General features: G+C 38.3%; 1 protein-coding gene across 5 annotated transcripts in view; it reads right to left on the bottom strand.

Annotated features, from left to right (window-relative positions):
* Positions 1-124: 124 nt before the first annotated feature.
* hycc1 (hyccin PI4KA lipid kinase complex subunit 1) overlaps positions 125-15,221 on the bottom strand; it is a 51,868-nt gene continuing 36,771 nt past the window's right edge. For 2 of the 5 annotated variants that reach the window (XM_052092780.1, XM_052092781.1), the window contains exons 7-11: positions 14,363-14,458; positions 12,288-12,404; positions 10,676-10,763; positions 9,484-9,643; positions 126-1,814 (exon numbers count right to left, since the gene is read on the bottom strand). In XM_052092780.1, coding sequence (XP_051948740.1) covers positions 1,219-1,814; positions 9,484-9,643; positions 10,676-10,763; positions 12,288-12,404; positions 14,363-14,458 — 1,057 coding nt within the window. In that variant the 3' untranslated portion in view covers positions 126-1,218. Of the gene's footprint in view, positions 1,815-6,378; positions 6,710-9,483; positions 9,644-10,675; positions 10,764-12,287; positions 12,405-14,362; positions 14,459-15,221 lie in introns of all 5 variants that reach the window. The other 3 variants (XR_007967619.1, XR_007967620.1, XM_052092782.1) reach the window with 3 other exon arrangements.

Below are 15,221 nucleotides of genomic sequence, written 5' to 3'. Positions count from 1 at the left end.
TGTGAAATATATATTATATTATTTATTTATTTGTTAAGTGTATGTTTAAAATAATAGATACATTTCACTTCATTCATTAAAATGTTGAGGCCTCTTGAAATAGAAATCTTTATTTTCTCAGACTGCAACCATGTTATTTCTGTTGAAAAGGCAAAAAAATGACTTTACTACAATAATATTTACAATTCTCAAAATGTTCACATTCGGAAAATAATCTGGACACAGGCACATCCACTGTTATTGTTGTTCCACTTCAAAATAAAAAAAAAAAACACAAACCATTATGACCAGAAAAATATTTTATTTTTTAACAAGAAAACTAATTTTCCTTAAAAACAAAAGCATAAGACAAACATCGGCATCATTCCCATAGTGCTGTACCAATCCAAAAAAAAACTTTTTGTGTGTGTGTGTGTGTGTGTGTGTGCCATAATTAAACAATGATTTATCTTTTTTTATATTAAGGAATGATTTGTGGCGTATAATCACACTGTTTAATGGGTCTCTATATTTGTGCTTTGCTTTCAATGCATGACATCAGTATGACACCCGAGCAGCTGGTTAACTCACATAACACCTGGTTAATCAAGCATACAAATACTTGACCAATGGTCTCATGTGCGAAAAACATCTAATCTATTATGGCCTTATGGAAGCTCACATACTGCAATTAAAATAGCAATGATATTGCTTTCAAATACCGTATGAATAACAATGTAAACAAAGACTACTTCTGTTTGGGATCCAATTCCACCAGATTTTCTGTTTGTGTTTTGAGATTGATCCAATTTACCATGGAAACGGAGTGTGAAGAGATGCTTCAGTTCCATTTCAGAACACAGAACTCGCACACAGGAAAAAAAAAACCGCACACACAAATCATAATACCACATTTAGTACATCTGAACGCGCACATTGATAAAGCATTAAAAATATACAATACCGCTAATATTCAAACTTCATGAGTAAACTTAAGCACCGACTTCATAAACACCTTAAAGAATAATTTTGGGGAAAATTAAGTCATTTTAAAAAACATTTACTTCAAAAATACATAACTTTGGTAATTATACACAACTGACAAAACTGTAGGTAAAAAAAAAAACAGACTTCCTTTAAGGTGCTGCAGTTTTGTGCCACAAGGGGGCAGCAGTGCCAGGTCTGTTTTTGCACATTGTAAAGAATGCGACCAGTCCTTCATAGGATGGGAATTAGTGGTCACAGGTCAGAGGTCACATGGATACTGATGGTGGGCGATCGCTGCCGAAGTTGATGGGTGGGGCTCAAGTGCTCTGAATAGGCCGCACCGTCTTCTAGGATTCCACCTTTGGGAACGAGGTGGTTCGAGGTTGGACTCGGTGCACGGCTGGGCGGCTGGTTGCCCGTTGCGACTGCGAGCGCGTTACTGACTTGCTCGAAAGAGCGCGAGAAGACGGCACTGGCGGTGCGCGACAAGCTGAGCGAACCGCTCTTAGGAACTGATTGGCTGGCCGTCAGCGTCAGGCGTTTGAGTGACAGGAGCTCGAGGTTCTCGCTCATTGCACGAACGGCCGCCTGCTTACGAGAAAGCTGATCTATGCCGGTGGCGGCGTCTTTCTCTTTGTCCTTTTCTTTGCTCGATCGTCCCGTCAAACGACGGAGACCTTTTCCTGCCAGCTTCCCCGCACCACCACTAGATGGCGCTGCGGTAACGGCGCTGTTGCTGACGACTATCATCGGTGGGCTGGCCCGACCGCCCGAGACTTGCGTACAGATACCCTCGTCCACCTCCGCGATTTCAGTCAGCTCGTCCGGGGAACCCAAATCGACTGCGTCTGCGGGCGAAGAAAGAATGAATTGCATCATTAAAAAACAAATTCCACATATTAATTCTTATATTCCTGTGGTGGTGCTGAAGCACTTTAAAAGTTGGCATAGCAAATAAAATAAACTTTGTGGTGACTTTAACGTAGAACATGTTCAGGTCATAAGAAAATTACCCTTATCCCCAGAAAATAAAGATTTTTGGAATTGTGGCACTATTTTTATTGGGACAATTAAGCACATTTTCTTAAGCTTAAATCACAGTAATGCAATATATATATATATATATAAAATAACAACAATCTCATTCTCATTATTGTAATACAGTAATTCTGTCTGGACACTTATTATATATATTTTTTTAAATCAGTACAAATTAAATTACAGTATGAAAAATACTAAAATGACAGTAATAAAAAATTAATTCAGTTTCTTTGCAAATTATTATTATTTTTTTTAAATATTTATTTATTTATTTATTTATTGCTTTGTGGCATTATTTGCATGACAAATAAACACATTTTATATATATTTTATACATAAAAAAAAATAATAATTTTAGGGTGAAATATTTGTATAATTTTGGGGGGGGAAATTTCCCCACTAAACCAAAACAATTTTACTGTTATAAAGATTTAGTTTTTGTTTCTTCTTGATTTTGCATGAGAAAATAAATAAAAAAAAATTTTTTTTTTTTTTTTATAAATAAATAAAAATCGCCTTAATCCCCAGAACAGTTTGCTTTTTGGGATTGTTACATAATCTTTATGATAACTAAGTACATTTTCCTCGTGAATTTTGATTGCTGCAAAACAATAAAAAAAAAATATAATAATATATAAATTAATTACTCTTATACAGTAATGAAAATCATTCTATCCGGACACAATATACATATATTTGTTTATTAAATAAGCATTATTTAAATTACTATAATGACAGCAAAGAAAATAACATGAGGTGTAAAATACTTAATTTGAATGAAAATGCCATATTGTATAAATCTTAACTAATTATGTTTTTTTGCTATTATTTTTATTTATTATTATTTTGGAGTGAAATGTCACAGATTTTTTGTAAATTCCCCCAATAAAAAGCCCAAATTTACTGTTACCCTGAATCAGGTTTTGAAAATAAAGATGTATAATTGTTTGCATAATGGGCAAAAAATATTATAATTTTTTTAATTGTGACATTATCTTTATGACAATTAAGCACATTTTCCTCTTAATTGTCATTAAAAAAATTCTCATTACTCTAATAGTAATAAAATAATATTACTAATAGAAATAAAAATAATTCTGTCCGGAAATAATAATAATAAAAATATAATTAAGAGTATAAATGTCATTACAGTTTTAAACTGTATTTTGAATTACAGCAGTGAGAATTTGTGGTCATAAATGTGCTTAATTGGTCTGAAAATAATGTCAATGTAAAACATTATTAAAAGCTCCTAAAAGCACATTTAATTTCCCTTATGCAAAATATAATTTAGCATTTTCATTCCACTTTTTTTGCAGTGGAAAATGACCCAGAACTTTTCTTGACAGTTTTTGTGAAATCTCCCCAAATAAACCAGATAAATTTGACCTCTATCAATATTAAGGCTTTGAAAATAAAAACAAATTCAAAAATAGCTACACATTTAAAACACTTTCAGAATCAGGAAACAGTGAAGTGCAGTGAGATAGCCTCAAACAATAAGGATAAACATATTTTAAGGGAAATAAAGGGCTGTGTAAACACAGGTGTTTAAGAGCTTTAGTAGATGCAGATGTTGGCAGAAGGTTGTTTTAGGAAAAAGGAAGGAATCAAGACATAATAAACCACAAAGATCAGACTAAAACTGAAAGAAAGAGAACAGACTGGCAGGCAGATCAGATGCATCTAAAACCCTAAAACTGTATTCTGCGGGGATGCCCAATACATCAGCATCACTTATTTTTCAAACTCAAACAAAATCCACATTTTTGCATCCTTGAAGAAGCAGCTCACATAAATATTTTCATATTTTCACGATGGTGTATCAGTCATAACAAACAACAAATATTGTTTAACAGTATTTGACTAAATGTTCATATCAGTGCATCCCCAGATCTCTGCTCTCTTTTCTAAGAAATAGTCTCTATTGCTTTGAAGCACACTCATTTCCTGCCAATCTGTCTCATTTCTCAAGCATCTACAGGGAGGTCGTTTCCCTTGGCAACCCAGTCGATAAGTGTCAGGGAAAGAAGGTTTCATAGAAGAAGCATTGTGGATTGAAACAGTGCGGATCACTTCAGTAATCGGTGAGCTCAGATGGATTGATTTAGATGAAAACACTGACAGGCAGAGACGAAAGGCAGAAATGAAGAAATGTAATTAGGGGATGATCGACGGATGAGATGGAGATACTGAAGATGTGTGAGACGGAACATGAATCCAAGGTCATTCACAAACATTAGGAGAAGATTTCAGGGGAAATGTTAGTGACATTTTTAAAAGAATGTTCCAGGTTCAATACAAATTTCTATCAAAAGCACGTAGCATATAATGTCGATTACCACTGTTAAATGTTAATTCACAAGTACATCCACAAGACTTATACATACTTGTACGTATTATCATGAGATAAGTGTGATAAAATTCAAGCAAGTTCTTGCATGCTTCACATTTCTGCTTTTAAAACCCAACAGGACCGTTCACACCGAACGTATCCTTGGGCTAAAAAAAAGATCAGAATGTAGGTGTCTGAGAGTACATGTCCCCTATGGGATGCTGGCCCCATAAACGTCATTATGGAAGCCCGTTTGAACCATATTGCTTTGGCAAGTCATAATAGTGAGATCCTATGACATATTTATGAGATTAAAATATCATAATCATTAGATTCAGAGTTCTAATTTTTAGATTTAAAGTCAAAAATATGAGATAAAAGGTCACAAGTAGGAAAAAATCATTAAAATATTTATGAGATAAATAGTCACAGATCTGAGATAGCAAGTCATAATTATGAGATAGTCACAGATCTGAGATAGTAAGTCATAATTATGAGATAGTCACAGATCTGAGATATTGTCATAATTATGAGATAGTCACAGATCTGAGATAGTAAGTCATAATTATGAGATAGTCACAGATCTGAGATAGTAAGTCATAATTATGAGATAGTCACAGATCTGAGATATTGTCATAATTATGAGATAGTCACAGATCTGAGATAGTAAGTCATAATTATGAGATAGTCACAGATCTGAGATATTGTCATAATTATGAGATAGTCACAGATCTGAGATAGTAAGTCATAATTATGAGATAGTCACAGATCTGAGATATTGTCATAATTATGAGATAGTCACAGATCTGAGATAGTAAGTCATAATTATGAGATAGTCACAGATCTGAGATAGTAAGTCATAATTATGAGATAGTCACAGATCTGAGATAGTAAGTCATAATTATGAGATAGTCACAGATCTGAGATAGTAAGTCATAATTATGAGATAGTCACAGATCTGAGATATTGTCATAATTATGAGATAGTCACAGATCTGAGATAGTAAGTCATAATTATGAGAGAGTCACAGATCTGAGATAGTAAGTCATAATTATGAGATAGTCACAGATCTGAGATAGTAAGTCATAATTATGAGAGAGTCACAGATCTGAGATAAGTCATAATTATGAGAGAGTCACAGATCTGAGATAGTAAGTCATAATTATGAAATAGTCACAGATCTGAGATAGTAAGTCATAATTATGAGATAGTCACAGATCTGAGATATTGTCATAATTATGAGATAGTCACAGATCTGAGATAGTAAGTCATAATTATGAGATAGTCACAGATCTGAGATATTGTCATAATTATGAGATAGTCACAGATCTGAGATAGTAAGTCATGAAATAGTCACAGTTCTGAGATAGTAAGTCACAGATCTGAGATAGTAAGTCATAATTATGAGATAGTCACAGTTCTGAGATAGTAAGTCATAATTATGAGATAGTCACAGATCTGAGATATTGTCATAATTATGAGATAGTCACAGATCTGAGATAGTAAGTCATAATTATGAGATAGTCACAGTTCTGAGATAGTAAGTCATAATTATGAGATAAAAAGTCACAGATTCACAGACATAGTTCTCAGATAGTACATCATAATCATTAAAAAGTCATAATCTTGAGATAAAAAGTCACAATTCTGAGATAGTAAATCATAATTATGAGTGTCAAAATAAATTAATTATATCATAATTGACTTTTTATCTCATAATTATGACTTACCAAAGCACGATTTGTTTTCCAAGTGACAGAAAAGTGCTTTCATACTTGACTATATTAATGTTTATGTAATTGTCATTTTTGCAAACTGAAGAACAAGTTTAAATTATCTTCTGTGGTAACCCACTTAATGCAGCCAATTTTGTAGATAGAGCTAAATTTGTATTGAACATGGAATATTTCATTTAAGAAAAGGAAAAAGCAAAACTTTAAACTTTAAGGCAAAAGGAGGGACATTGTAATTCTCTTAAGAATGTAATTTTTGTTGTATATCATAAATCAAAAAGAATTAACACGCTTATTAAGAACCTGCATAGCTCCGCCCCACACAAGTACCTCTGGGCCAGAGGGAAGAGGGGAGGGGTGTGTAAGACGAGGGGGGAGGGGTTCTAGAAATGAACCCGCCCCGCGGAGGGCGTCCCATCTTCTAGGTGCCTCCGAACAGACTTCTGCCTTCTGACCTCTTGACCTCTAGGGTCAGCCCCCACCTCTGTGACGCCCCCTAGCACCTCCCCCTCCGTCTTGCTGCGAAGGGCTTCTCCGTTGGCCAGCCGGTCTCCGGTGACCCCCGTTACACTAATCTCAGGGATGGGCCCCGTTGGACACGAGTCAGGGAACTCTACACTGTCCTCTTGTGACTCTGATAAGCACAAACACACACAGAGACACAAACACACAAATACATGCATGATGGCTGATGCAACACATAAAAATAAAATCTGAAAAGCCTCTAAGGGATAATTCACCCCAATTTGTTTTAATTCTGTCATTATTTACTCAGCCTAATGTCACTTAAACCCATAAGACTTTATTTCTTCAGTGGTACACGATTGGAACAATTTGAAGAATCTTCTCACAGCTTATTTCCCTGTCGTGGGAACATCAAGGACAATAAAACACCATTAAATCACAGTTCAAGTAATCACTATTGAAATTTAAGTCAGTTTTCACTTGTAATATGATGCACAAGTCATATCGATTAGTTTTACAGAATTTATGGTGTTTTTTGTTCCTTTTTGGAGCTCAGACAGACCCAAGTCACCATTCATTTTCATTATATGCCGAAAAGATGTTTCTCCTTTTGTGTTGAACAGAAGAAAGTCATAACAGGTTTGAAGCAACATGAATAATTTTCATTTGTGAGTGAATTATGCCTTTAAGACAAACATAACTAATAGTACAACATTACAAGGAAACTAAAAAATGACAATGAAAATGGACATAAACGACAATGAAGTGAATCATACAATGAGCCAATGAACAGCAAGAGGTATGATGTCATTTTTAGGCCCTCTATATGCTAGGGTACTCATAAACATTCACAAAATTCACTTTTAGCAAATATACGCATGCATGACACAATCCATGTCAGTTTGAGAGGTCCTCGGCTCAATATGTTGTTTTTGATCTATTTTTTACTGGTGAAAGGTAAACAAATCAAGATGAAAGCCAAAAACATTAAACGGCATGGATGAATATTTATGGAGTAATCCATCATTTTGTAGAGGGTGATCAAAATGACAATTTTCGATAATTAAAAATATCCTTTGAAAGGTGGCAGTCTCATAATTGTATATTTTCAAAGAGATAAGTAGGTCTATAGCTAAAATTAGTTGACTTTAGCAACCCTTTGTTCCATTGTTTTGCAATGGTGTCCAAGAATAGTGTTGTTTTTCCAAAGCTGGAGTGCCTATAACTCCAGAAGTATTAAATATACCCTCTTTGAATCTCCATTTTTAAGGCCCTATTTGGTTAAAACCCAGAAATACAGGGCTCTCAATGCATACATTTAAAATTGTACACATTTACAATAGCCGAAAACCAAATGTAACCTGTACTAAATAGCCGTGTTTCCACTATCGGGCCAAATGAGGGCGTGCTAGTGCGTGCCAGGGCCAGTTGCGTTCCCACTGTCACTTCCGGGGCTTCATTGTGCCGCCTCGGGCTTTCTCGGGGCCAACAACCAATGGCCTTTGGCCCACCATTTCTGGGAGTGAGACGGGGTCATTATCAAAGGCGGAGATTTGCCGAACTTGCCAGGTTGTGTATCGCGTGCACAGGTCTGGGAAATAAAATCAACTATTGCGGGTACAGAACAAATCCGTTAAAATGCACAATGGACAAAGCGGTGCTCAAAGAAAGAACTTTCCATGGTTCGAGGTCATGGACGGTGTGCTGGTACATCGTCCCGCTGTTAGTGGAGAGACTCACTCTCCACTCAGGACACCATGGCAGTTAAAGTCGGCGAGTTGTTAGCGCTATCTTGCTAGCTAGCTAATGCTTACATACGATATAAACTGTAAATTCTAGATAACTAGATACATCAGATTGAGCTTCCCTCTTGCTTGTGAAATAGACGGGATGTGTAATCTTGGCACCAATGTGGCAGATTAAAGGCGGGTTTTAGGGCAACGCTAGGGGCTATTGGCCCAACGCAGAACGATTTTGGTCTCGTGGCTCGGGGTACAAGGCTATTGGCCCCGACAGGTCAGTTGATAGCCCTGGCTCACACTGGCCCGATAGTGGAAAAGTGGCTAATGTTACCTATAATTTTGTCATTTTGACCCCCCTTTACAAAATAATGGATAACTCATTTAATATTCAGGCTTTCAGCATAAATTCTGCTTATTTTTCTTCAGAAATAGTAAAAATTGTGGTGAAGGTTGATTTGAAGTAACAGATTTTTGTCCAATCAAAAGTTCTCTAGAATGAAAACATCCATCCCACTTCGTCCAGACAGCAAGTAGCAATGACGTTCCCGGCTATGACAAAACTAAAACCTATTGGTCATTTAAAAAAAGGTGGGCGAGCCCTTCGATACTTATGTCCAATGCAAACGTCTTTAAACCTGTTCTGTCACCCACCATGCATAAAATGCATGTCTGATTGCTCAGAAAATGAATAGCCCACGTCTCCTCAACAAGCCGCGTGATTTGAGGTTTTATTCATTGGGACTTGAGACTGGTTATGCAAAAAAAATGGGGTTTTCCAAATCACTAACTCTACATATGCTCGCCTTAGCAAGCACCACTAATAACTACGTTTGGCGCTTAATTGCACCTCACGAACAGAAAACCCTTATTAAATCTGAATCAGATGAGCAGTAATTACTCAGATGTTCTTTGTGCAGATTCTTTGTTCTCTTATGCATCACTTAAACCAACATCTCGCTTACTATGACATGATCCAGGATACATGGTGGGAGCCAATTACGTATTATTATTATTATTATTGCAACGGAATCCCTCGCTATCCTGAGTCATCTAAACATCGAGAGGCGAAAGAGAGTTTTAATACTACGGCATGTTGACGCATCCGTCCGCTGATTTCAGGAAGCGTGAGTCAACATGGCAACCATCTCACGGAAACCCCCTCGTCGTCCACATCTGTTGCGTGTTGTCGTGAGTTGCTCACCGTGGCGTTTCCAGCGATGTCCTCGGATTGACAGGCTAGTCACAGCGTTCCGCGAAATCCGTGAGGCCGTGGGCGTGATCTCCACCCGGATGGATCGAGATCCTTCTTTATTAGTCTTCAGAGAGGCACCGTGAAGAGATGATTTGATGGCGTTTCCCACCTGAGAAATATTCAGACATAATTCTCACCGCTCAGAAACAAACTTTAAGGCGTTTACATGCACGCTTTTACACCGGTTATGCTTAATAAGCCGGCAAAGGTCACGTAAACACCTTAAACGGTTACGGTTATCAGGGTGCAGCCATAGACGGTCTGCATGTGTAGAGTTCACATTGCTAGCAAACACCTTATCCATTATCCAATGTGCGATTTTTGTTTTGTTTTACTTTTTATTTATTTATTTTTTGATTTTCTCCCCAATTTGTAACGGCCAACTTTCAATGCGCTCCAAGTCCTCGTGGTGGCGTCGTGACTCGCCTCAATCCGGGTGGTGGAGGACGAATCTCAGTCGCCTCACGCCTGAGACCGCCAATCCGCGCATCTTATCACATGACTGGTTGAGTGAGTTACCGAGGAGACATGGCGTGCATGGTAGCTTCACGCTATTCTCCGAGGCATCCACGCACGCCCCACCGAGAGTGTGAACCACATTATAGCGACCACGAGGAGCTTAACCCAACATGACTTTACACTCCCTAGCAACCGGGCCAATTTGGTTGCTTACGAGACCTGGCTGGAGTCACTCAGCACTCAGAACTAGCGACTCCAGGGGTGACAGTCAGCGGCAATACTCGCTGAGCTACCCAGACCCAAATGTAATTTTGTTAAGATTTAGTAAAGAGTTATGATGCAAAAGTTGACTTTATGATACTGGCCCATTTTCTAAGCTTTAAATTGAGTCACTACCCACAGCCATTATATTGAGAAGATTATACTGCCATTATGTTTGGAGCGATAAGAGGGTGAGAATCGCGATTGCATTATTATTGAAAGAAACTGTTGTCAGAGCACATATTTACTCAAGGTTTGAGTCTAATTCAAGATCAATAGCCTGTTCTCATGTTCCCGTAACAATGCTTAAATCTGCCATTTTAACGGCATCAGTGAATGAATTTCAGAAATGCAGGTAATCTGCGGAGCTTAAGCAGGATTTCTGTAATCTTCGCTCAAGCATGAGTGATCTGAAACCCACCAACAGAGCCTCTGGGAAGAGTTCCAGCTGTGCGCGGTACAGCACGTCATCCAGAGCCTTAGAGCCCAAGTTTTCTTCACCATTACACCTGCAAACCAGTGAACGAGAGAAAGAAGTTAACCATTTACAAATCATAAATCGAATTTACACCCGTTTCGGGTGATCAGATCACAAGCATACAGCACAAGTCCCAAAGTACTGAACAAATGACTATTTTAAAATCGAATCGTTAATCATTAAACGATTCTTTTGAATCTTCAGCGTGAAACATACAGCGTGACCTGATTTGGAACAAATGATTCTTATGAACTGGTTCTTTTTTAATCTACAGCACAAACGGTGTAGTCCGATTCTGAACAAATGATTCTTATGAACTGGTTCTTTTTTAATCTACAGCACAAACGGTGTAGTCCGATTCTGAACAAATGACTCTTATGAACTGGTTCTTTTTTAATCTACAGCACAAACGGTGTAGTCCGATTCAGAACAAATGACTCTTATGAACTGGTTCTTTTTTTAATCTACAGCACAAAAGGTGTAGTCCGATTCTGAACAAATGACTCTTATGAACTGGTTCTTTTTTAATCTACAGCACAAACGGTGTAGTCCGATTCAGAACAAATGACTCTTATGAACTGGTTCTTTTTTAATCTACAGCACAAACGGTGTAGTCCGATTCCGAACAAATGATTCTTATGAACTGGTTCTTTTTTCATCTACAGCACAAACGGTGTGGTCCGATTCCGAACAAATGACTCTTATGAACTGGTTCTTTTTTAATCTACAGCACAAAGGGTGTGGTCCGATTCCGAACAAATGACTCTTATGAACTGGTTCTTTTTTAATCTACAGCACAAACGGTGTAGTCCGATTCCGAACAAATGATTCTTATGAACTGGTTCTTTTTTAATCTACAGCACAAACGGTATAGTCCGATTCTGAAAAAATGATTCTTATGAACTGGTTCTTTTTTAATCCACAGCACAAACGGTGTAGTCCGATTCCGAACAAATGATTCTTATGAACTGGTTCTTTTTTAATCTACAGCACAAACGGTATAGTCCGATTCTGAAAAAATGATTCTTATGAACTGGTTCTTTTTTAATCCACAGCACAAACAGTGTAGTCCGATTCTGAAAAAATGATTCTTATGAACTGGTTCTTTTTTAATCTACAGCACAAACGGTATAGTCTGATTCGGAACAAACGATTCTTATGAACTGGTTCTTTTTTCATCTACAGCACAAACGGTGTGGTCCAATCAAGACAGAGATATTCAGTATATTTTTTCCTTCTGTGTTCCACAATAGCAAGAAACTCACACACTGAGTGAGCAACATGGGCGTGCGCAAGTCCTGACAGAATTTCCATTTTTTGGGTGAACTATCCCTTTAATGGCAGGTGTAAACAGGCGCATACACTCTTCAACAGAACTGCTTTAACTGGTCTCGCTTTAACAAGCGCAGTCACGTTTAAGGCAACAAATCTCTGTTTAAATGATGATGATATGCAGTCATTCTCAGAAACACTGATAACAGGTTTGGTTGGATTAGTGGCATTCATCACTGGTAAACAAAGGCAAAGACGCTGGCTTTTGTTTTGAATCACTCACAGTGCGAAATGAATCCCCGTGATCAACTGCACCAGGAACTCCGACGTCACCATCAACCGTGTGCTGATGCCTTTATACCGCCGTAACTGTTGCCGTGGATACCCACAGATACTGACCCTGAAAAGAGAATAACACGTTAGTAAACAGTAGAGCTGAATGATATGGACAAAAAAAAAATTCGAATTGCGATTATTTTGAAAAATGTTGCGACTGCGATTTAAACTGCGATTTAAAAAATCTAGTGAGCATTTTCTTTTGACCAAAATTAAAGTCATGGGCAAAAACAAGCACTTGACTTAACTCTATGTACGGCACCAGTTTGACCAGTGGTGTCAGATTACTTTTCAACATAATTTTTTGGAACCCAATAATAAGCCATTATTAAGTTACGTAATTAACTAATTCCCATTAGTTAATGCACAACTTTTGTGCCAATAGTGTATAACACGTGGTGCATTATTGCACTAAGGGCTGTTAAAAGGTGTTTTGCCCATGATAGAGCATTAGTGGAGCGCTCTTGGAGCGAGAAAAAACAACGACGCTCCGATTTTTTAAAAACCCGCTCCTCGCTCCCCAGGCAAAATCATGCCGCTCCGCTTCTCGCTCCCCAGGCAAAATCATGCCGCTCCGCGCTCCCCAGGCAAAATCATGCCGCTCCGCGCTCCCCAGGCAAAATCATGCGCTCCAGCTCCTCAGGCAAAATCATGCGCTCCAGCTCCCCAGGCAAAATCATGCCGCTCCGCGCTCCCCAGGCAAAATCATGCCGCTCCGCGCTCCCCAGGCAAAATCATGCCGCTCGCTCGCTCACCAGGCAAAATCAAGCCGCTCCGCGCTCACCAGGCAAAATCAAGCCGCGCCGCTCCGCGCTCCCCAGGCAAAATCATGCCGCTCCGCGCTTCAGGCAAAATCATGCCGCTCCGCTTCTCGCTCCCCAGGCAAAATCATGCCGCTCCGCACTTCAGGCAAAATCATGTCGCTCCGCTCCGCGCTACAGGCAAAATCATGCAGCTCTGCGCTCCAGCCAAAATCATGCCGCTCCGCGCTCCCCAGGCAAAATCATGCCGCTCCGCTTCTCGCTCCCCAGGCAAAATCATGCCGCTCCGCGCTCCAGGCAAAATCATGCCGCTCCGCGCTCCAGGCAAAATCATGCCGCTCCGCGCTCCAGGCACAATCATGCCGCTCCGCTCCGCGCTCCAGGCACAATCATGCCGCTCCGCGCTCCAGGCACAATCATGCCGCTCCGCGCTCCACTCACACACTCTAGTTTATATTCCGGTTTAAATTTGCTTACGAATCCCAGACATTCAATATGAATTGTATTGATTAACTTTTATCCTGCACATTAGATATCAGCATTGGTCATAGAAAAATTCATATTGGTTGATCACTCATAAATGTAATGGAGACTCGTTATGTTTCCTGTAATCAGGCCCACGAGAGTGTGTGACGCAACCTTTGACCTGCTCAATCTGTGCTCTTTGCTCTCTCGGATATAAACACCAGCTGATTGGTTGCATAATGAGTCATGTGACCATAACTCAGTGAACAACACAGCTTAAATCATTGTGAGAAAAGACCAAATCACAGATCTGAGACTCTTTAAGGTTCAAGTCTGTAAAAGGTCATAGTGATTGGAAGCAGAGAGGATCATGGGGGATTTGAGATGAATAGACGCTTTATCCACACCAATACCTGACTAAACCTGAACAGCGTACAGTACAGAAACAATACTGAGGTAGAAAAAAAATGCATTTCTGCACAAAAATCTGATTGGATAAGCCACGTTCAATGTTGTTGTACAATAGCCATAATACACACAACTGTGACCTCACATCAGTTGAACTCTACATTAATGCACTAGAAATACACCATATAAATATTAAGTCAATATAGGTGGTGGCAAATAAAATATGCATGCACTCTTTCTTTTACTTTACACTTTATTTGCGTTTGTGCTCTTGCGAGAAACATACTGTGGCAGCACTATGGTCCAATCATGGTATTAGACTGTAAAACCATTATACTTTGATACAATAACATGCTAATTTTTGTCTTTATGTGTACATATGTCTTACCTTGAGCTGATCTGACACAGAGACTGCAGTGATGAGCTGGACATATAACTTAGAGCAGCATTATAACAGAGCAGCAAAAATGTCAGAACCTCGAACCTGCGATGAACACACAAAGAACAATAAGGTAGAAGTCATTTATGTATTGGTAACCGTATATATCACAAGTTATGTTTGCTGGAAATTAAATGAAAACAATTATATGCATTCAATAATGTGGATAATCCAGTGAATTACATAATCAACAAATAAAAGGTATTTTCATCGTATTTGCTTTGTTTTCTCTTTTGCTTGAAACTTGATGGATACAAACAAAAGATTTGATTACTCGTAATACATTAATTATACACAATTTAACCTGTTAATACCGTGTAATTAATTAATTAGATAAAAAAATAATGGGTTAAATAATTAACAAAATTAATCATGTTCCCGGACTGTAATAGGGAGCATTCCTTCCACATAACAAATTCAAGCTTGTAGTACCACCTGTTTCCTCCAGGGGGCAGTAAGTGAAACTCGCTGTATAGGCAATGCACAGTTTATACAGAGAACAAACCACACTTACCGGGAACAACACGCTTGTGTACAAACACAACTTGATGGAGCGCAAATCTGAGGATATCTCAAGACGTGTTTTTCTAAGTTTTAAACTTAGCAACTTGTATATATATAGTGATATAGTGTCAAAGGGGGACAATTTGTTTCATATGTCTTCAAATTGAGCTCGTACATAAATGTACCAAATTTGGTGAAAATATCTCATTTCATTCAACAGAAATAACCGTTTATATGCGACGATGAACCGAAAGTTAACCTTCTTTTGATAATTATTGATAGTGGGACTCTGGGAAAATATTTA

The sequence above is a fragment of the Xyrauchen texanus genome, chromosome 26, assembly GCF_025860055.1.
Source record: "Xyrauchen texanus isolate HMW12.3.18 chromosome 26, RBS_HiC_50CHRs, whole genome shotgun sequence".
Taxonomy (NCBI): Eukaryota; Metazoa; Chordata; class Actinopteri; order Cypriniformes; family Catostomidae; genus Xyrauchen; species Xyrauchen texanus.
This window is presented reverse-complemented; position numbering and strand designations above follow the sequence as displayed.